The sequence below is a fragment of the Sminthopsis crassicaudata genome, chromosome 3, assembly GCF_048593235.1.
Source record: "Sminthopsis crassicaudata isolate SCR6 chromosome 3, ASM4859323v1, whole genome shotgun sequence".
NCBI classification, from domain to species: domain Eukaryota; kingdom Metazoa; phylum Chordata; class Mammalia; order Dasyuromorphia; family Dasyuridae; genus Sminthopsis; species Sminthopsis crassicaudata.
The window spans coordinates 24,799,773-24,821,909 of record NC_133619.1 but is presented as its reverse complement, the minus strand read 5'-3'; the positions used below and the strand labels follow the sequence as shown (position 1 = coordinate 24,821,909).

Below are 22,137 nucleotides of genomic sequence, written 5' to 3'. Positions count from 1 at the left end.
AGTGTCTCTGTCTCTGTCTCTCTCTCTCTCTCTCTCTCTCTCTGTCTCTGTCTCTCTGTCTCTCTCTCTCTCTCTCTCTCTCTCTCTCTCTCTCTCTTTCTCCCCCTGCCCTGTTCCTCTCCCTGTCCCTCTCCTCTTTCTCTTCTCCTGCTCCTGCTACTTCTGCTTCTCCTCCCACCCCCATCTCTCTCCCTCTCTGTCTGTCTGCCTCTCTCTCTCCCTCTCTCTGTGTGTCTTTGTCAGTTTCTGTCTCTCTGTGTCTCTCTGTCTCTATCTCTCTCTGCCTTCCTCTGCCTCCCTCTCTGTCTCCCTCCTTCCCTCCCTCCTTCTCTCCCTTCCTCCCTTCCTCCTTCCCTCCCTCCCTTCCTCCCTCCCTCCCTTCTTTCTTTCTTTCTTTCTTTCTTTCTTTCTTTCTTTCTTTCTTTCTTTCTTTCTTTCTTTCTTTCTTTCTTTCTTTCTTTCTTTCTTTCTTTCTTTCTTTCTTTCTTTCTTTCTTTCTTTCTTTCTTTCTTTCTTTCTTTCTTTCTTTCTTTCTTTCTTTCTTTCTTTCTTTCTTTCTTTCTTTCTTTCTTTCTTTCTTTCTTTCTTTCTTTCTTTCTTTCTTTCTTTCTTTCTTTCTTTCTTTCTTTCTTTCTTTCTTTCTTTCTTTCTTTCTTTCTTTCTTTCTTTCTTTCTTTCTTTCTTTCTTTCTTTCTTCTTTTCTCTAGAATAGAGAGCTCCTTGTGGGTAACCTTCTTCTGAAAATTATAGTCAGAGATGAATGGGAGGTTTTTCACTTGCCCAAGCTCACACAACCATTGTGTGTGGGATTTGGATCCAGGTCTTCTTGACTCCCAGGAAAACTCAATTTACACCACCATGTTGCATCTCAAATAAATATTCTTATTCTCATTGTAATTTTGGGGGAAACTGAGGTCCAGCAAAGTTAAATAATTTGCTTTGCATAATAGAATCAGCCAACAAGTGTCAAAAGCCAGTTTTGAATGATGCTCTTTTGGTTTTCATGAACAGTACAGTAGCTATCACAGATCAATTACCATTCAGGAAAATTTTCCTAACATGAAATAGTTTATATCCAGTGAGCACTTCATAAATGCTTTTTGCTTGTAGACTGGACCAATCTAGACCTTTCATGTCCATTTCCAAGCTATATAACACAGGTCTGAGAATAGTCATTGAAGGCTTCTTTTCTCTAGGAAAAATTAAAGAATAGAACATTTAGCTGTTTTCTTGGTATCTTTTGACACTCAGTCTAGGAGACATTTCTAATTGAAGAAGATTCTCAGGACCTCAAATTTAGAAATGAGGTAAAAGACCTCAGTTCAAATCACCCATTGGTGCAAATGATGAAAATGAGATTCAGAGTCTGGTCCAAGATATTAGAGGCAACCAATGACAAAGCAGATAGAATTCTCGATTTGGGAGTCAGGAAAACCTAGACAATTCCTAGTTGTGTGGCGTTGGTCAAATCACTTAATGTCTGTTACCATCAGTTTTCTCATCTGTCAAGTGAAGAAGCTGGACTCAGTGACTTTTAAATTTCCTTCTAACTCTAAATCTATGATCTATGATCATATGGCAAGTAGTAAGTGACCAACATGGTAATTGAACTTAGATCATCTCACTCCAAACTCAGATCTCCTTCCACTTCAGTGTTGCTTCTTGAGGTATACAAAAGCCATCCATGGTGTGATACACTGGACCTCTCTTATCAAATGGCAGTAGATAAATTGCTGCACTTAGAGTCAAGAAGATCTGAGTTCAAATGAAGCCTCAGTTATCAGCTGTTTAAGTTTGAGCAAGTCATTAGATATCTGCCTGCCTCAGTTTCCTCATCTGTAAAATAGAAATGAGAATCTCCTTGTGTGGCTATTGTAAAGATAAAATGATATGTTATTTCCAAAGTGCTTTGCAAAATTTATGCTTATGATAATATACTGATCTCTGAAATAGAGCACGGCACAAACAGCTTGTTCAAGTATTCTCTTCATGGTTAATTTAACAAAAAAATTCCACTGGGAATATTTTTCCAACTGTTTCTGAGAAATTAATAAAAACTAGAAGATTTAACTTATGTGGGGTCTGGGAAAGAGGACAAAACTTGATTAAATATAAAATACAACGACTGCAAAAATGTATTTCGTTTCACAGTCAATTATAGTTAAAAATAATCTGTTAAGAATGCTGGAGAATGTTTCAAACATTTCTTTTTTCCCCCTACAGGGTTCAATTAGAACAAAAATTAGATTTCAAGGAAGTTTTCCGAGCGCTGAATATAACAGAGATATTTAGTGGTGGCTGTGACCTTTCAGGAATAGCAGGTAGTATGATGGATGATTGTGATATTATTTCAGATATTTTAAAGTATGTTTTCAGGTTGTATTTTCCCCTTAGTTATGCCCCTTAACTACTTGATTTTCAAACTTAAAACAATACACCCCATAAAACATAAGCATGGACCACATAAATGTCACTTCTGTACATTCTAACTGCCAACAAGCTCTCAGTATGCTTTCTGCTTAAATGGTTACCTTTGTGGAACTCAGAAAACATTTTAGAACTGTTAGGTAAGCCTGGTAACTGCAATTTTTAATGTATTTATGGAGCTAAAATGGAACTAGGAGTCCTTATTTCAGACATTTTCATTTCTAGATCTCTAAAATGGGAATAATAACTTCATAACCCTTCTCTAAGGAAAGCTAATAAAAACTCTCATAAACCATTTTGCAAATGCTAATGTAGGGATATTAAAGTCCTTGAAACAGTCATCTGCAAGCTGCCACTACTCTCTGATCTAGGATAGAGAGAGCATCTCTAAGACGCCAGTACATTTTAGTGCCAGGCCACTGGGGGCCAACTATGCCCAGGGAACTGGACACAGCATGGGAAGGTACAAAGATGAATAAAGCACAATTCCCACCCTCAAGGATTTTATACTAGATTGTATTCAGTAAATCTTAATTAGACAAAGGTTTTCCACTGAAAATCTATAGCACAAAGCTGGTCACTGAATGCCTCTGCTGAGATTACATCTTAATCCACAGTTGTCAGTTGCCATACAAACAGAACATAACACCTAGAAGGCCTGTTTTTCCTTTGGTGAGTGAGTAGAAAACAATGTGATAAGTTAGTGCCATTGAGCTCCAGATCCAATCAAAGATCAATCAATGCACAATGGTTGGCCCACAAATGGTTTTTTAGAAGTTCAGGATGTATCCTTACAACATGAAGGGAAAAGCAAAATTGTCCTTACAGATTTATTGATATTTTTATTTTGCTAAATTGCAAAGGCAGTAAATGCTTATTATTGATTGACATATCATGTTTTCTGAAAGATCCAACGTGTTAATCTGTTATGGACATGCCTATAATCCTTTAGTTAGTACAATATAAACATAATATAATATAATAACTATGTATATATTATAGGATTAGATCTTGGAAGGTCCTTAAAGAAAATGACTAGTTGTGTAATGGATGGGGCACTAGACTTGGAATTAGAAAGATCTGAATTTAAATCCTGCTACAGACTGACAATAGTTATCTCTTCTACACTGCTACTTTTCTCATTATAGTTTTAAAATATCATAGATCAACATAAAGAATTAAATGGAAAATTGGGGGGGGGAGTTTTGCAGAAGTTACAGATGAAATGCAAAGGCCAGCAGATGACCTCTTTTTGCTTTTCAAAATGCTTCCTAACTATTTATTTATCCACTAGAATTTTGCTGCAGTAAAATTTCCCAAATGCATCTTTTTCCTTTTTGTAAGATAGAATAATTTTTATTACTAAAGAGTTATATTATGCATAGCAAAAAAGAAAAAAAGAATAATGTACAGGGAAGTAGACTAATCTCTTCTTATATACTAATAGAATGTAGACCTCTACAAAGAAAGAGTGTATGTTTTACCACAGCTAAAAAGAGTCTGCATGGCAAGGAATTTGTAGAGCTGATGAAGAATACTTTCACTGAAATATTAACAGGAAAGTGGTGGGGCAGCAAGGGGGGGGAGAAGAAGGATACAAAATAGGAAAGGCATTCTTTATCTGTCCTCACAGCAAAATTACTTTATTTCTTTCCCATTCAAATACTTTCCCCTTTCCCCATATTTCTATTTTTCTATTCTGGAATTTCTGTGTAAGTGTTTGAAGTGCTATTTCTTCTTATCTCTCAATTTATTTGATTCCTTTCAACAATCTAAAATAATACATCTTCCATTTTCTATCATCTTTCCTATGACTTCTTATATATCACCAACTCAAGTCCTAGAAATATATTGACATATTTATTAGTATCTTGTAAGGTAAATTTATTTGTTTTTTTGTTTTATTTTTTTAGGTCTGAACATATTTTAAACATTGAAGTAACTCTTAATATCTTTTTTATCTGTGGTGGTCTTTCATTTCTTCTTTATATTGCTTGTTACATTGAAGACAATTACATCTTCTGGAGGAGAGAGAAGTAAAACAAAAATTAAATGGCTCTTCTCTTTCTGTCTCTGTCTCTGTTTCTGTCTCTCTGCCTCTCTCTCTCTCTCTCTCTCTCTCTCATTGTCCTCAAATAACTGGCCTATCTCTGCCCTGATTTATGCTTCTTCAGGATGAAGGTTTAGAAGACATAGATCTCTTTAGAATACAAGTTTTTTGAGAGTAGACATTTTTTCTATATTTATACTTGTATTTCCAGTGCCTGACACATAGTAGGCACTTGTTGATTCTGGACTGATTGATGATAAATTTAGATGGATTCTGAAATGTAGCCTTGATATCTTCCTCCCTCCCTTTCTTTCTCCTCTTCTTTCTTCTTCCTCCTCCTCTTCTTCCTCCATTTTCCATCTGTAATTATGTCTTTCTTCCCACTTCTTGGCCATATATATATTTAATCTTAAGTGATCAGAGAGTTCCCTGTGTAGTTCCATTATTTTCTTTAGACAAATTGTCACTGACATGAATCTCAAATATAATTATAGAATTGCAATTAAAAAAAAAACTAACCCTTTACGATATTACCTTTTATAACATTCTCAGGCTATGGGATCATGTCATCTTTTCTCAAATTTTTTTTGAAATTTCATTTCCTAAAGCTTAAAGTATATTTTTATTACAAATTGCAAGTTAATTTGGTTACTTTTCTTCCAATATTCCTGTTATTGCTTTTTCAACTACTATATTTTCTTATAAGCTAGAACTTAGTCCAGATTATTTCTCTTCATTCGTTCCTCTATTTTCTGAAATATTTTCCAATTACCTGAAGAGTTTCTCAGATGCCCTACTTTTAGCAAAATTATACTTGTAGCTCTAGTAGACTTTGGATTTAAACTTAATTTTTCCATCATTAACTTTATACTTTGTCTCTGAGTGAATTGTGTAATCTATAACAGGAAAGCATAGTCTGTTCCCTCTGTCTTGTGAAGTGATCCATTATATTTTCTACCAATAATATTGCTTTGCTTTTCCTATTATCTTCCTTCAAATATTCTCCACTGTGTTTCCATTCTTAACTGGTAATGCTCTTCTCTGTACTTTTCCATATTATCTGATGTTTTTTGAATATACTCTTTTGCTGGTCATCATACAATTAAACTATAACACTATAAAATCTCAATGAAATCTATTTGATTGTATATTGTTGATGAAATATAAAGTTCATTTCATTATTTATACTCTAAGCATTGATATTTCTTGAATCATCAGTAATATGCCTTCCTTAGTTTTTTTATATGAGAATTACTGAAAGCTATTTATGTCTTTTATATGCATATTTAATATTACCAGCTTCAAATGTAATTTTGCATTTTGAGCTTTATCCTTCCCTTCCCTTCAAAATTCCACTGAAAGCCTTCTTGCTTAGATTAATAAGTAACCTGACATATGTGAAATATACTCTACTTCTTCATAAAAAATTCATCATTTTATTATTATAGAAGAGAGCAACAGACTTTCCTTTATTTCATCCTTTTTGAACATTTGTAATGTTGCTTATTTATTTATTTTTAATGGTATTTTATTTTTTCCAATTACCTGTAAAGACAATTTAAAAATTAATTTCTATAACAATTTGAGTTCCAAATATTTCTCTCTCCCTCCTTCCTCTGTAAAATAGTAAGCACATAATTCCACATATAATGTGACTCTTAAAAATAAAAATAAAAAAATAAAATGACCAAAATGAATTGAGAGTTAGTATAAGATACTGAGCAAGATGTTAGTGAAATAAATATGGAGGCACAATTTTATATCTTTCTCACAAACCTATAACTTTTTTATTTTTCATATTTCCTAATATATTAATGGGACTAAATTGATATGGTCTTTATAATAGATAATAATTAGTTTAATAGGAAGTCTGTCCTTTTCTTGGGTTTGTTCTTCATTTGGGGAATTAATCCAGTTTAGTGTAAAAAACAATATTAACTTCTCATGGATGCTAGTGATCGCCAAGTTTTGTTCAATTGTTTTTTGTTTTGGTTTGGTTTTTTTGTCTCTCTTGCTTAGCCAGTGGTCTCTTATCTATCTTTCCAATCTTATCTATTTTTCACTATCTATCTTCCCAATTCTCACTCTATCATGTAATAAAAATTCAGCAGGGAAAACAAACAAATAAACTAATATCTGATTCTTCATTCCTATCTTTGTAACCATTTTATCTTTATGGCAGAAGAAAGAAAAACCATTATAATCATGCATGCACAGTTTTTCCTTACTAACAGCATGAAAGCCTCACGCTATATTTTTTTTCCAATCAAAAAATGAATATTTTTTTCACTGTATTCCCAGAGAAGATGGAGTATATCACATTCTGCTAAATAGCTAATTTCTGGCATACTTGCTACTGCTATTCCTCAAAATTTCTCTATGATGATTCTCCTTTATACCTCCTTAAGAAGAAACATTTACAAACTACTTTAGAGATAGATTCCTTTATTGAGAAAAAATAGTTAATTCATTTCACTTTAGCAAACATTTGCTTTCTCACCTCTCAAATAGCTCCTTCTCCTTTACATGCAAATGAGTTAAGGTCAATTATAAAAAAAAAAATCTTCCCATCACACTATTATTTATTCCATTCCATCATCCCATTTCTTCTCTGTTCTTCACTCCCACACTTCCAGAATGAGTAGCACACAATTACTGGTTCTGCTGCCTGCTACCTGTTTACTCCTTAATATCTTTCAATCTGCTGTTTGCTTCACAAATTTATGAAAATTGTTCTTCCTACCAGCAAACCTGATCATTTTTTTTTCGGTTCTTATCTACATTGATTTTGCTTAACATTTGCCATTGTTGGCACTATCATTTTTCTTGATGTAGTGTACACCTTTTGCTTCCATGATTCTACACTTGAATTGTTGGTTTTTCTTGTCTAATTGGTCCTTCTCTGTTTCTTTCATTAATTCTAAATCTACTCCACCCCCCCCCCTTAGATAAAATTGTATACTAAAAGTATGGCCTTGGTTCTATTCTATTTCTTTTTCTTTTTTTTTTTTTTCTTTTAGTCATCTCATTCATTCTCAACCCTTCAATGATCACCTCTTAGAAAATTGCTTCATATATCCCTGACCCAGATCTCAGGGCTTGACCTCTCTCCAGATATGCTTGGTGGGGGTATTTTCAATCAAATATTCCATTGGAATGGGATCTCAAAACCATCATGTTTAAAGCTGAACTTTTCATCTTTTCCCCTAAATCTCTGTCCTCTTCCTATTTTTTATACTATTTATAATACCATTATTTTTCAGATAACACAAGTTGTAGCCTCAGAATTTTCTTGATACTCTGTATAGATTTAACCTTTGTACTTAATATATTCTTATATTGTCATTTATGTTTTATTCATCCATGTCTTCCATTAGAATGGAAACCATCTGAAGGCAGGCTTGGAATCTTTTTATATCTTTCTATTTCAGTACCAAATCAAGTCTACCCTTTTGTTCCGTCCTCTCAGGCACGTCCAATTCTTTGGGTTTTCTTGGCAAAAATACTGCACTAGTCTGCCATTTCCTTCTCTAGCTCATTTTACAGATGGGGAAATTGAGGCAAAGAATCATACAGGGTCATACAGGTACTAAGCGTTTGAGGATAGATTTGAACTCAGGAAGATGAATCTTCCTGACTCCAGGTATGGTACTCTGTACCATCTAGCTTCCTGCTACTACCCTTGATAGATACTTAATACATAGTTATTAAGTTGAATTGATAATACTTGTTATAATGAAGAAAGGCCTGACTCTGAAATAAGAGATTGCAAGCTCAAATCCTATTTCTGATAATTCCTGTGTCACTTTGACCAAGCCAGTTATTTTTCCTGGGCTTCAGTTTTATATGTAAAATTAGAGGGTTTGAACTAAATCACCACTGATGTACCTTCCAGTGCTATATCTTCGAACCTTTGATCTCATTATGTTTAGAGGAGGTTATAAAAGTAATAAAAGAGTTAAAAGCAAATCCCCAACAGGAAAAGATCAATGTCCCCAGTTGTCATAAGCAGTTTTATGTCTAGTTTCTCTCTTTTCCACCGCGATTTTAGCTGAACTCTGGTTCCAGAGCTTGCCACCATTGCAAGCTAACCAACTGCATGGGAATGAAAAGCATTTATTAAATGGTTGCTAGGAGCTAAGAAATGGGTGAAGCACTGGGGATGCAAATGCAAAAGCAGCAAGGGCTGTCACAAAGATAAGTTAAAAGATAAGATAGTTCCCTTGTCTTGCTAACAGACATGCAGGAAGCCCTGAAGTCCTTTCCCTCATTAATTCAAGACAAAGTCACTTAAATTCTGGAGATTTTGCTATGAATCCCATATTACCTCTGTGATAATCTACTTGGTTATGGACAAATCGCTTAACCATTTACAGCTCAATTTTCTTACTTATAAAATGGGGTAACAGAGTTGGGAATTGTGATTTCAACAGTACAAGGAACTCCCAGAAGAATCATCTTCCTCCACTAATGCAGATTGGAATTCTATCTTCAAAGCACTTCAAATCATAGAGAATTACCTAAATCAATAATTTACCTGGGGGTCGAATATCTAGTACATGTCAGAAATGAGATTTGAACTCTTGTCTTTTAGGCATTGAGGTCAACTCTCTAACCACTATGCTTATATCCACCTATCTCCTCTCTAGGTACCTCTGAAATTGGAGGTGATAATACCCCTATCACAAAACTGCTGTGAGGAAAGCCATTGCAAACACCATTGGAAGGGCAATAATAATAATTTGAAACTCAGCAGATGTTCTTATGGAGGGCAATTTGGGTGAAGATCCCTTGTCATGCCCCTCCCTTTAGGAGAGGAAACATGATTCTCTCTGACCATAGCTACCTCTGTGTACTGGGGCCAGGCAAAGAGCATGACTTATTCTCCACATCTCAGCTTCACCTCTCTCTCCTTTCTCTTGCCTCCAGGGTAGAGAATGCTCAAAGTTCACTGGTACAAAGAAAAATATCAGCTTGGAGTTAATGAGATTACCTTTTAAAAATTTTAGTTTGGGACAAAGGTCACAGACTTCTTTTCTCTGTAAACTAGAAAGCTTTCAAGCTTAATACTGATTATATATTCAAATTCATAAAATATTTTTAACTCTCAGGCAGCATATTAATTGACAAGGAGGAGGGTGGTCTCCTAGTAAGCTGAACTGGGTATAATTAATTATTCATATGTTTCACCTCCTCACCCATTATGCTTTTTGTAGTGAAAACACCAATTCATGATAAAATTTAAATTCTCTTTATTCAGAAAATGATTGCTAAAAATACAAATGACTAGTAAGCCACCCATAAGACAAAAAGGATTTCAGGTACCTGCTATTCCATCATCTAGCATTTATTATTAAATGCCTACTATGTACCAAGCACTTTTTAGCACTGGGGATACAAAGAAAGGCAAAAACTAAAGAACTTTGATTGGCTTATAAATATCAGTTGAATGAACATCAAAGAGTCATTGAATCATGGTGGTAGAGGGAGAGATGGGAAGTGGTCCTGTAGGAGGAAGGAGCAATCCAGCTACTCTACCATGATGAGTGAGCTGGAGAATATGAGTGGAAATCAAGTCCTGGAAATAGTTGTGTCATCAGGAGAAAAGATTTAAGATGAAAATGTCTTTGTTAGGCATGGTGCAGGCATTCCTGAGATTACAACTTTGAAACAGGGGCTTGTTGCTGGTGGTGCTGGGGTAAGGTTTGGGGGCAGGGAGTAGAGAGAGAATAGGATAAAGGAATCATCATTAGAAAAAGGAGTTTGGTCAGGAGGTTCAGAATCATTGATTTGGGGTGAATGTGACAGCTTGGAATTATGTTAATCATTATAAAATACATTCAGGCATGTCCTCATTGTCCCCAAGGGTTCAGCCTTAAGTGGTGAACTCTTAGCATGTCAGGCAGTTCTCTGGGTCTAAAAGGTTGTGCAGATGGGATTACTGTGAAATGAGCTATGCTATGTAAAGCTGTAGATAACTAGAAAGGATGCCTGCCTTGAAAATGTTGGGGAAATACCATTTACTATGCTATGTACCTAAATTTTAAAGCAAAGCAAAAAAAAAATAGTCAGTATTCCCCAAGAGCTTTTATTCTAATGAAACAGAATATAGATGGGCTGTACATGAAAGATACAAAGTAGTAGAGAAATAGTCTTATAGGGGAAGGAATTAGAATCTGGGAGCAATAGGAAAGGCCTCTTGACAAAGGTAAACATTTGAGCTGAATCTAAAAGAAAGCCTAGAATTAAGAGTCAGAGGTAGAGAAGAACGTTCTAAGCATGCAGAATAGCAGATACAAAGCCTAGAAAGCCTTTGTCCAAAAGCCTTTGTCATGGAGTTTGGAGTAAAAGGAAAAATAAGAATGCCAGATTACCTGGATATTAATATTTGTCAATGGGAATAAAGTAGAGGAAAAATGGAAATATAGGAATGAATAAAGTAATCAATTTAAATTATCAATAGAATATTTTATGTTGGATACTGAAGATAATAATAAACCACCATGGTTTATAGAGTAATGGAATAATTTGATCAGATTTGCACTTTACAAAGGCCACTTAAATAAATGAATGGTGGAAGAGTTAGAATAGGGATAGATATGGAACACAGAGATGCATTAAAAGACTCTTGCTAATAAAACTTTGTATGTTTCTATGGATGTATGTGTGTACATGAATACATATGCATATATTTACATTTAAATAGATTTAATTTTGAGAATTCATTTATACTTTAATTTCTTCCTGCAATCTAGGCAGGAGGTGATAAGAACTCAAACTACAGTATACTATTATCTTTGAGTAGAAAGAATTGTCTCTCTCTCTCTCTATGTATTTATACATATATGTTCGTATATATATATATATATACATGTATATATATATATATGTACACACACATATATATATCCATATATATGTATATGTATATCTATAGATATACATAGATATAGATATATAGGTAGATAGATAGATGAGATAGGTTGTTGTGAAGGTAGAAATAATAATATTTGGAGTGAGAAAAAGGAGTTGAGCACAATATAAAAATTGTGACTCTAAATAACTGGGAGATGGAAGTACCTTTGCTCTAGAGGCAAATTGAGAAGAGAAGTGGATTTGGGGGAAGGATAATAACTTTGATTTAAATTTTCCTTGGGATATCTGATTTGAGATGTTCACTTGGTCCTTGGATATAAGAGACAGATATGGAGAAAAGAGAGAAATTTGAGCTAGATATGGCATTCTTCACAAATACAATTTTCTTAGAGAATTATGAGGTAGAATGTTCAGTAGAGGAGGTGGGGAAAGGTGTCATAGGAGACTTGGGAACAGATGAAGGAGGTAAAATAGCTACTATGGAGAATAATAGGGAATCATTTCAAAAAGACTGACAGCCTAGTTATGAACAGATAATATCAATTTGTAGTAGATCCAGTCAGTTGGTTTGGAGAAACATCTCATAATGAACAATGCCACTCATTGTTTCTGACTAGAAAACGGAAGAAAGAAACAGAATGGCGTGAATCCCATTGTTCCAGCAATTTCAATGACACAAAACTCTTACTGGGTTCTCTTAGTGATCTAAGTGTAAAGACATTTCAAGTCTTACTGCCAGTCTCTTCATTCTCTTGGAAAATGACATCCATTTATGTTTTTTTTTTTCTCTCTCGCTCCTCTTTGTCTTTCTGTCTCTGTCTCTCTGTGGGTACATCTTGGTCTGTCTTTCCATCTCTCTGTCTCTGTCTGCCTCGCTCCTAAAATAGTTTTTATTCTTCCTGGACTTAAAGAGATATAGCTAGAGGAAGTGAAATGGTAGCATGGATAGAGCACAGGAGGACCTGAATTCAAGTCTGGAATCAAACATTTAACAATTACTAGCTATGTCAACCCCAATTACTTCACACAATAAAAAAATAAATAGATAAATAAAAAACAAATACAACTCCTAGTGTCTTTAGTCATTTAGACCCCCTTACAATTTAGAATAACCAAAAGGATTTTACATATTTACAAAGTACAGATTTCTTATACAAGTTTAGTTGGACTAACCACAGATCAGTTTGTCAAGCACAGCTTGAAGAATAGAAGACCTGTTCCTTTTTCTTTTCTTCAACTTGTCTGGAATGAAATGATTGCCACACCTATTCAATTGCACTGTGGTAGATTTGTATTGCTATTGGTTCTATAACTGGTCTGCTTTTCAGACTCTTCCAAAATTGACTTCCTAGTCTTGTCTTAGAGCTTACTTTTGTATTCTTCCCAAGCTTCCTTTTTCCACATCCCAAGCTTCCTATAAAGTCATTGGTTCCTCTGGGTGGTAAGCTCCTGATCCATGAAAGCACTTCCTTACCCACCCCTAAATAACCCCATCTGAAGCTTCAGGCCATACCAAAAGATCTTTTAGAGGTTCCATTTTGGATCTTCTGGAGGTTCTCATGCTCCTCCATTGCAAGAAGGTCCCTCATTTCAGACTTTTATCTTTGTTACTTATTTGGGTTAGCTAACTGGAAGCCCCTTCTCTCAACAAGCATGAGAAATATTAGTTACTCACAAAATGATAGATTGACTTGACAATCTAAAATGAGACACTCATTTAACTTAAATAAGGAAAATATAATTATGATTAAACTTAGGTCAAGGTTTCAAAACAAATCTATTTCATTAATACAATTTTCTAGTAAATGAATCTAGATGTTTAATCTGCCTCCTATTTCAAGGCCTATGGTCTTAAATATCAAATAAAAATAACTTTGTTTTTTCTTCTTTTTCACTGATCATTGAAAACAAAAAGGAAATATAGTGCGCATAAGTCTATGTGGCAATGTTTCCTGATTATTCTCTTGCATAATTGAAAATATTTACCATTTTCCCTTCAGATTCCTCTGATTTGTATGTGTCTCAAATAACACAAAAAATTGCCTTTGTGATAAATGAAGATGGCAGTGAAGCTGCAGCATCAACTGGTAAGACCGACATTTGCTTTGCAAATAAATGGCAGGAAAATTGGGGAAAAATGACTATCAAAGGGTGTCCCCTTGTCCACAGATATCTTTCCTGTTTACATAGCTTGGGCACTCTGCGAGATAATGAAATTGTTGCAATAAGTTAAATATTCATTGTTTTGCTGCAGTAAATACCCGGAATAGATCTGTTGGTGTGTTAAGGTTTAGATGGAGCAAATAAGTGGTGTAGTGGAATCTTGAATCAGAAAGACCTCCATTTAAATTCACCCTCAGATATTCACTAGCTATGTGATCCTGGCAAAGTCATCACATTTTTGTTTGTCTTATTTTCCCCATCTGTAAAATAGGGATACTAATAGCACTACCTTCCACAATTGTTGTGAGGAGCAATTGAAATAATAATTGTAAAACACTTAGCATAGTATCTGGCACATACCACTATGAAAACGTTAGTTGTTGCTATTATTATATTTGTAAGCCAGTCAATATGTAAATTGGCATATAGAGGCTCTTCAAATTCATGGAAAATTAAAAAAAAAACAATTCAAGGATTTAAAATATAATTTTAATTGAATTTCTGGGAATATGTCTTATCTTAGATGGATTAAATGCTATAAGGATTAAATGTGGTAATATTTGTAAAGTGCTTTGCAAACATTAAAGTGCTATATTAAAATGTTAGATATCATCAGTAATTATTGCTATTTTTTTCCCAAATTAGTTAATTCTACTTTGGTGACTGTTGCCATTTACTATACCAAAATGCTGCTTTCATGGTCCACTTCTCCTAATTAATGATAGTTTATATAGTACCTAAGCTTCACATGATTCTGTAATGTAGACAATTTTTAAAACTTTTATTTAAACCTAGGAAAACTAATTGGAAATTGAAGACAAACGAACACTAATGAGTCTCCCAGTGATTTATCGGAATGTCTAATCATATAATGTTTCAGTTCCAAACCAATATTTTCAAGTGCATGCCTTTTTAAAAAACATATCTTTTAATCTGTCTATCTGACAAATGTCTACAAGTTAATAGCCACATTGAGAACAGTGCTTCATTAAAACATGTCATTCAGATTAATTTGCAAATGGCATGCAACATCAAGAAAATTTGTAGATTAAATGGAAGGACCTTAAATCTATCATTGCCATATTGTTCTCAGCCGAGGAACTGTCCACTGTGCTGAAGTTACTCTGTAAAGCTAAGGGGGACCATTATAGCCTAGTGTCATAAAATATCAGCATCGGGTAGGAATTTAATAGCCATGTAATACCCATTTTTCACAAAAAGGGACCTTGTCCTTTGGGTGTAAATATGCAGTAGCAGGCAGGCTCCATCCCCTTCCCAGATGTATGTATGTATGTATGGGAATGTAAACAGGATAATATAGCTATGTAGATAGATAAATGCACACACACACACACACACACACACACACACACACACACACACACATATATACATACACAAGATGAAAGGAGACTTGGAGGATAGCAAATCCACCTCTTTTTATGAATAAGGAAACTGAGATCCTGAGAAGTTAAGAGACTAGATTAGGGACACATGACCAACAAGTATCTCGTACAGAATTTGAGCCCAGATCTCCCTGTCTTAAGAACACATTAACATATGAATACAAATACACATAATCAGACATGCATACACACAGCACACATTCACACATACACACAACATACATACACACATGCATATATACATATAAACACACATACATACATACCTACATACACCTACAAAATATATACACATACAGACATATACAACACACATACACAATATATCTAATACTCATACACACAAATACACAACCAATATGTGCATATACACATACATATTTAGACATATACATATACACAGAAACATATAAACATATGTATACACATATGAACTTGTACACAACACACATACACACAAATATACACATATGTTCACACTATGCAGTGCACATATATGTACAATGCACACAAGTGTGTATATGTGTGTGGATGTGCATATATACATCCATACATGAATGCATACATACATACATACATACACACATACATACATATAAATACATAAACACAGTTGTATATGTATATAACAGATTAAAACTTTCTGGACAGCAGTGGATAGATCTTGGGCCTAGAATCAGAAGACTCGCCCTCATAAGTTCAAATCTAGCCTCATATACTTAACTACCTATATGGCCCTGGAAAAGTCATTTAACCTCATGTGCCTGATTTTTTCCTTTGTAGAATGCATTGAAAAAGAAAAGGGCAAGCACTGCAGTCCTTTGGCAAAAAATACCCCTCAAAGGGATCACAAAGCATTAGGTCGGGGAGACTAGGTGATGCTGTAGTTACAGTACTGGCCCTGGAATCAGGAGAATCTGAGTTTAAATTCAGCCTCAGGCTAGGCAAATCATTTACCCCTTTCCCTGATTGCCATGTCAAAATTAAAAAAAAAAAAAAGTCAGATGCAACTTAAATGACTCAACTGTGTAAAAGTATTTCCTAGATGGATACAGAGGCCACAAATGAAGTGAAAGCAGAACTGACCTGTTGTCAAAGTGAGGTTGTGGGACTGCACAGTGCCTTGCCAAGGGTTAAAAACTAGTAGCAGAATCCAAGAGGGGCAAAAGTCTAACTGCTCATTTGCCTTTGCTTCTTTACTGGGAGGAAGGGAAGCAGGCAGAATCCAGCCCTGGTAGGAGAGAGAACAGTAAAATCCCTAGAGGAAAGCTTCCAGGGAATTCTGTGAATTCTCTAGGGGGTTTAATGGAATATGTAAATGTGAATTGCAAAAGTTGAGAAGAGTCTGCTTTGTGCTGGTAGAGAAAGATCACTCATCTCCTCCCATAGTGAACCAGACTGAGACAAAAATGAGCAACTGATTGGTGAAAACCTAGTGTTTCACACTGAAGAACAACATAACTGTCACAAATCTCTGACAGAGTGTACATTTTCTTATCCTTTTATGCTGCTATCAAATATTTACAAGAGAGGAATAGATATTTTATGAGTTTTTGAGAATCATTTAAAAATCTCCATATTTCAAGTCTTCAAGGATAAACAAGTTATTGCCACCAATAATATCAGCTGCATGAGATTGGTGTGGCCCAGAAGGAAGTAATCAACTTTTTTCCCAAAATACTGACAAACACTAATATAACAATAATAATAGCTGGTATTGACATAGAGATTTAAGGCTTGCAAAATGACATACTCATATGATCTCATATGATCTTCAAAGCACCTTCAAAACAAGGAGGAGTTGATATTGCCCCCATTTTACAGATAAGGAGACTTGAGACTGAAATATCCTTTAAGTCACATGGCTGGTGACTGAGGCTGCAAGTCATCTTGATTCAAGATCCATCACTCTAATTATTGTACTATTTAGCTGCAAAAAAGAAGGGAATCAAAGCATATACAATTTACAAATTGCTAATCTAAAATCACCAGTGGCAACAAGGATAACAGCAGATACTTAGAACTTACTATATACCCTAAACTCTCTAAAATTATTATCTTATTTGATCCTCACAACAAATTTGGAAGTTAGTTGCTATTTTTGTTCAGTTCTTTCAATTATTCAGTACTCCATTTGGTATTTTTCTTGGCAAAGATATTGAAGTTGTTTACCACTTTCTCTTCCCAGTTCATTTTATAGAGCAGGAAACTGAGTCAGATAGGGTTAAGTGACTAGCATTAGTTTCTGAGGCTAGATTTGAACTCAAGAAGAGTTTTCTTAATTTTAGTCTTGGTGCTCTAATCACTGTGCCACCTAGCTGTCTAAATTTGGTGATTATTTCAGGAGCCTCTTGACTAAAAACCCTGTTGGAACAATAGATATCTTTATCACCTAGCCAACCCATGGTTATTTATCCTTTGCTTGAAGACCTTTGTTAGCAGAGAAACTTACCCACTGCTCCCAAAGCAGCCCTTTTCACTCCTGAATGGTGTTAACTGTAGAGAATGTTTTCTTTACCTTTTCTCAACTTCCCCCTTTGTGATTTCTATCCATAGCTTCTATCCGAAGCAGAAAAAGCCCCATTCCTCTTTCACCCAAGAGCCCTTCAAATACTTGAAGACAGCTCTTAAGTTTTCCTTATGTCATTTCTTCCCCAATCTAAGCATTTCCTTTTCTTCAACTAATCTTCCTCTGTCAAGACCTTTTGCCATAGGGGATGCCTTCCTGAGATTTCTCTCTAGTTCATCAGTATCCTTTCAAAAAGGTGCCCTACACTGAACACAATACTCTGGATGAGGTCTCCCAGTAAAAATCCTATAAGTATACATCACAAAATATTTGGGGATTTTATTTTATACATGCATGTAGAATTTTGTTTATATAAGGGCATATTTGCAATAATCATAACAGCAACAAGGAAAAAAAAACCCTTCATCATTACAAAATAATTTTGCAAAATTTGGTGTTTACCTGTTTCAAGCTACTGAAACATGCTTATTCTCTTCCCAAAGCTGAAGGGTAGACAGGAGCCAATCATGGAAGAATAGTCAGCAGCATCCATTAAGATGGAATAGCTGGATACTTGGCCAACTGGAATACCAATTTTCCACAGCTTCACTGTAATCTAATATAGTGTAATAGAATACAACATAATTGCTGACATTCTTTGCCAGCTAGCAGAAAGGTATAGAGAAGATTACTTTAGAAATCATACAATATTTATCTTTTGCTCTTTATCACTTAAATTTATTCCAAATTTCTCTGTGTTTAGAAAATGTGTCCTTTCTTCTGCATGTGAATTGTTCAAACAATGTGGCCTTTCCTGTCTATTCAAAAACTCCATGCAGGTATTTTTCCCACTGAGCCTTCTCATCTCAGTTTTTTTCTATTGATAATGTCTTTTTTTGTCTTATAGGTGGGCAGGTACCTGCAATCATGAGTCTGGCTTCAAACCAATTTGTAGCTGATCGGCCTTTCTTATTTATTTTGAAGAATAAAGCAACAGGTAAATTTACTGGGACCCTCATGTTGAATGATTTACTGATCGTGATAGCAAAAAATGATTTCTAGAGCTGAGGTAACTGCAACCAGGCACAATTTTTATATGAGGGTGTTGTTAATATGAAAAGGCCATCTCTTGCTTGGGGTAAGAACAGAGGTAAGATATAGTGGGAATATATGTTGCCATGTAAACTAGTATTAAAGTATGACTCTATTATATGACATTGAGAAGAAAAAAAAATCAATCAATAAGCATTTATTAAATGCTTACTCTGCTAAGAAAAATATGATAAAATAGTTCCTGCCCTCAAATTCTAACGGAGAAAGCCAACACATAAAAGAGCAGCTGAGAAGCAGATGGTGGAAGGGAGAGTTTCCTTGGCGGGGCCATAGTGGCTAAGTCCAGAGAATTAAGAATTTCTGGTCTGGGGCCCTTTCCCAAAGTTGAGCTTCCAGGAATAACTCACTAAAAGGAGAAGACATCCAAAGGGGCAGAGATAGGGTACAGGTGAAGCAATCAATTGACAATAATTTTTATCTTTAAAATGTATTAAGATAAAAAGAGAGACAAAAAGGAAAATATGAAATAACCCCTGCCCTTAAAGGACAGAGGAGATGACATGTGCTTGTGGAAGTATACCTATATAAAATAAACAGAAAAATAAAAATAATCAGCAGGACCACTAGCGTCTGCACTTGGGAATCAGCATAGGCTTCCCCTAGGAGGGGACATATGAACAAAGTTTAGAGAGAAGGATTAGAAAAGTTTATCCAGACCAAGTAGTTTACACAGGAAAGATTCATGGTTAAATCCAGATGGGATATATACACTAGCTTCTACTACATTTAAAGAGACACCATGGTACATTAAAATGGCAACTGAACATATGAAATTAGAACAGATGTGAGAATAAATGACTTATCCAGGTTCATACAGCCTGTATTCATCATTATTATTTATTATATATAATTATTTAATTAATAATAATTATTATTTAATAATATATTACATATATTATTATTTCTAGCAGCTCTTGTAATCAGCCCTTCCTGGTTGGTTCTCTCTGCCCAACTGCTTCTCTTTAGAAAAGTTGCTATGTTATATAAATGACAGCTATTGTCATATTTGTCTGTATTCTTCCCAGTGCTACCAGATATTACCTAAGAATATACCTGTCTCTTTTGCTGACTGAGCCAGGAGAAGTAGTACATCTTGAAAGAAATGAACAGTTTTAGAACTTTCTTCACTCACCATAAATGCAAATGGAGATAAGCCTATGTAAAAATGTGCTGAGAGTAGGTCATTTGAGCTACACATCTTTGACCTTTAGATAACTATTATTCTCTAAAATGAGTACATAATCACTGAATCTCAAGAGCAGAGAGAAATAAAACATCAGGGGGCACCAATGGACAAGAGAATAATGGCATTTGCTGTGATTATGTTTGCCTCCTTTATTTCCCAATGTTCCAAGGGGGTAAGGGGTGACCTGCTTATAGTGTAAGGCCAAATAACAGCAATCAGCAAAACCACAGTGTAGCTCTGTTCTAAACAAATCCTACTTATTCATTTATTTGTGATGAAGCTTCCATTAGGCTTTAATGAAAAATTCCCACTTTATGGATAGTGTTGAGATGAGAAGGTCTAAAAGGGAGGCTGAGCTTGAGAGCCAGCAAAGGGTGGAACCAATTGGCTGGTTCTGATAGTACTGATCATATGATGAATGGACAGTCAATACCCTACTAGGATCAGTTGATGGTGGGGGGATTTTGTTTTTCCTTATCTCCTGCGGTCCTTACTTCCAAGTGCTAGGGTCTGTGTATGCCATCTATTTCAACAATATTGATGATCAGTTTTCATCAATGAGTATTAGACTGTACAGGCAGTTAGGGGGTGCAGTACGTAGAGTGCAGGACCTAAAGTCGGGAAGGCTCACTTTTATGAATACAAATCTGGCCTGAGATACTAATTGTATGATCCTGGGCAAGTCACTTAATCCTATTGGCTTCAATTTTCTTGCAATTAAAATTAGTTGGAGGAGAAAAAAAGGTCAAACCACTCTAGTATCATTGCCAATAAATCCCTAAATGAAATTATGAAGAGTCGGGCACAACTAAGCGACTCTACAACATTAAACTATAAGCTCCTTGAGGACAGTAATGGTTTTAATTTTACATTTGCATCAGCAGGCCTTGATAATTGCAATATCTGGCATATACTAAGTGTTTCATAACTATATTTTCATAAATACATGATGATTAATTGATAACAGACCACAACTGACAAGTAGTTTTTGTATTTTTTAAGACTCTGACCTTCTTTGGGACAATGACAAAGTATTGTTCCATAATCATATTGAATGCCAAGTATTTTTATTTTAATTGTCTGTTTTTTAATGCATTAGAATTCATACTATAATTTTCTAAATGTCATGCATTCACTTTAGGAGGAAATCTATTCCTTTAAAGCACTGACAGTTTTGCATACACTTAACCCATTTGAGTCAGTTTCCTTGGTCATTTTCGAGAAAAGGTGAATTAATTTTGACACAATATTTATTTGTGACTTTTTTTGTACTTAATTCTTTAGTTCTTCTTAAGTAGCAATCAAAGGGATGGCCAGAAACAGGTGTTTGCTTTTATATCTTTTCCTTATATCTCTTATGAAGGTCTGAAAGCATTAATGATGAAAAACATCTCCTTGAGTATTAAATATTGATTTTGAGTGGAATAAAGAGAGCTTGGAAGTAGTATCTCTAACCTCCAGGGCTCATATAACATGCATTTAAAAAATGTCTACTAAGCTTTAGATAAAGCCTCCACCATGGCGATGACCATGCTATTATACCTCGAATGTGTCTCTCTCTGCATATTATTAGAGTATGGTTTCCACAGATACTTTATTTGTTTTGCTCTTTCAAAGAAGGATTTCCATTGTAATGTGGTTATTTCATAAATGCTTTATAATTTTCCATGTGATATGATTAATAATAAATAACATGAATAATGATGGTGAGTAAGGATGTGAATAAATGAAGCCAGTTGAACAATGGAACATGAAAGAGAAGGGGATAATGTTTCATGCTGCCTATTCTGACACAGGAAAAAAGATTTTTTTTTTTTAATTTGGGGGAGGAGGTGTTTTAAAAATAAATTAATGGTTGGTTTCCCTGTTACCTCCAACCTACATATTCCTTCCAAAATGCAAAAATGATTTTTCTTTTCTTTTCCTAGAATCAATTTTGTTTATGGGAAGGGTGACAAACCCAGAGGCACAAAAGATGAGGGGCCGAGATATAGATTCACTGTAAATGAAGACATAGACTCTGAAGAGAAACGAATTCTAAGAAAATGAATGATTGGCCAAACATGATTACTATGAAAATACCATTTCTTTTCCTTTCCCTTTTTTTCTAGTATGGAAAAATACAGGGCTGTATAACGAATAAATTGAACGTTATGTATTGGCTTATCGCTGTATATGTAGTCGCTATTCTCTGGGTAAATTGTCTTGGTACTTTATAGCAGGTATAAACAGAGTAGATGGGGAAATTCTTTGAAATTTTGTTATAAAAACATTCACACTGGGACATGGCCAAATGAGATATTAAATTCCCTGTGTTCTCAGCTGGTGAGTCACTTAACTGAGCAAGTCATTTGAGCTCTCTAGGTCTTAGTTACTTCATCAGTTAAATGAATGTCTTGGATTAGGT

General features: G+C 34.9%; 1 protein-coding gene across 1 annotated transcript in view; it reads left to right on the top strand.

The window, feature by feature from the left end:
• The window catches only part of SERPINI2 (serpin family I member 2), a 38,132-nt gene extending 16,239 nt beyond the window's left edge, over nt 1-21,893 (top strand). The window contains exons 5-8 of the mRNA XM_074307674.1: nt 2,224-2,321; nt 13,354-13,440; nt 18,339-18,428; nt 21,659-21,893. Coding sequence (XP_074163775.1) covers nt 2,224-2,321; nt 13,354-13,440; nt 18,339-18,428; nt 21,659-21,735 — 352 coding nt within the window. The 3' untranslated portion in view covers nt 21,736-21,893. The remainder of the gene's footprint in view (nt 1-2,223; nt 2,322-13,353; nt 13,441-18,338; nt 18,429-21,658) is intronic.
• The last annotated feature ends 244 nt before the right edge of the window (nt 21,894-22,137 follow it).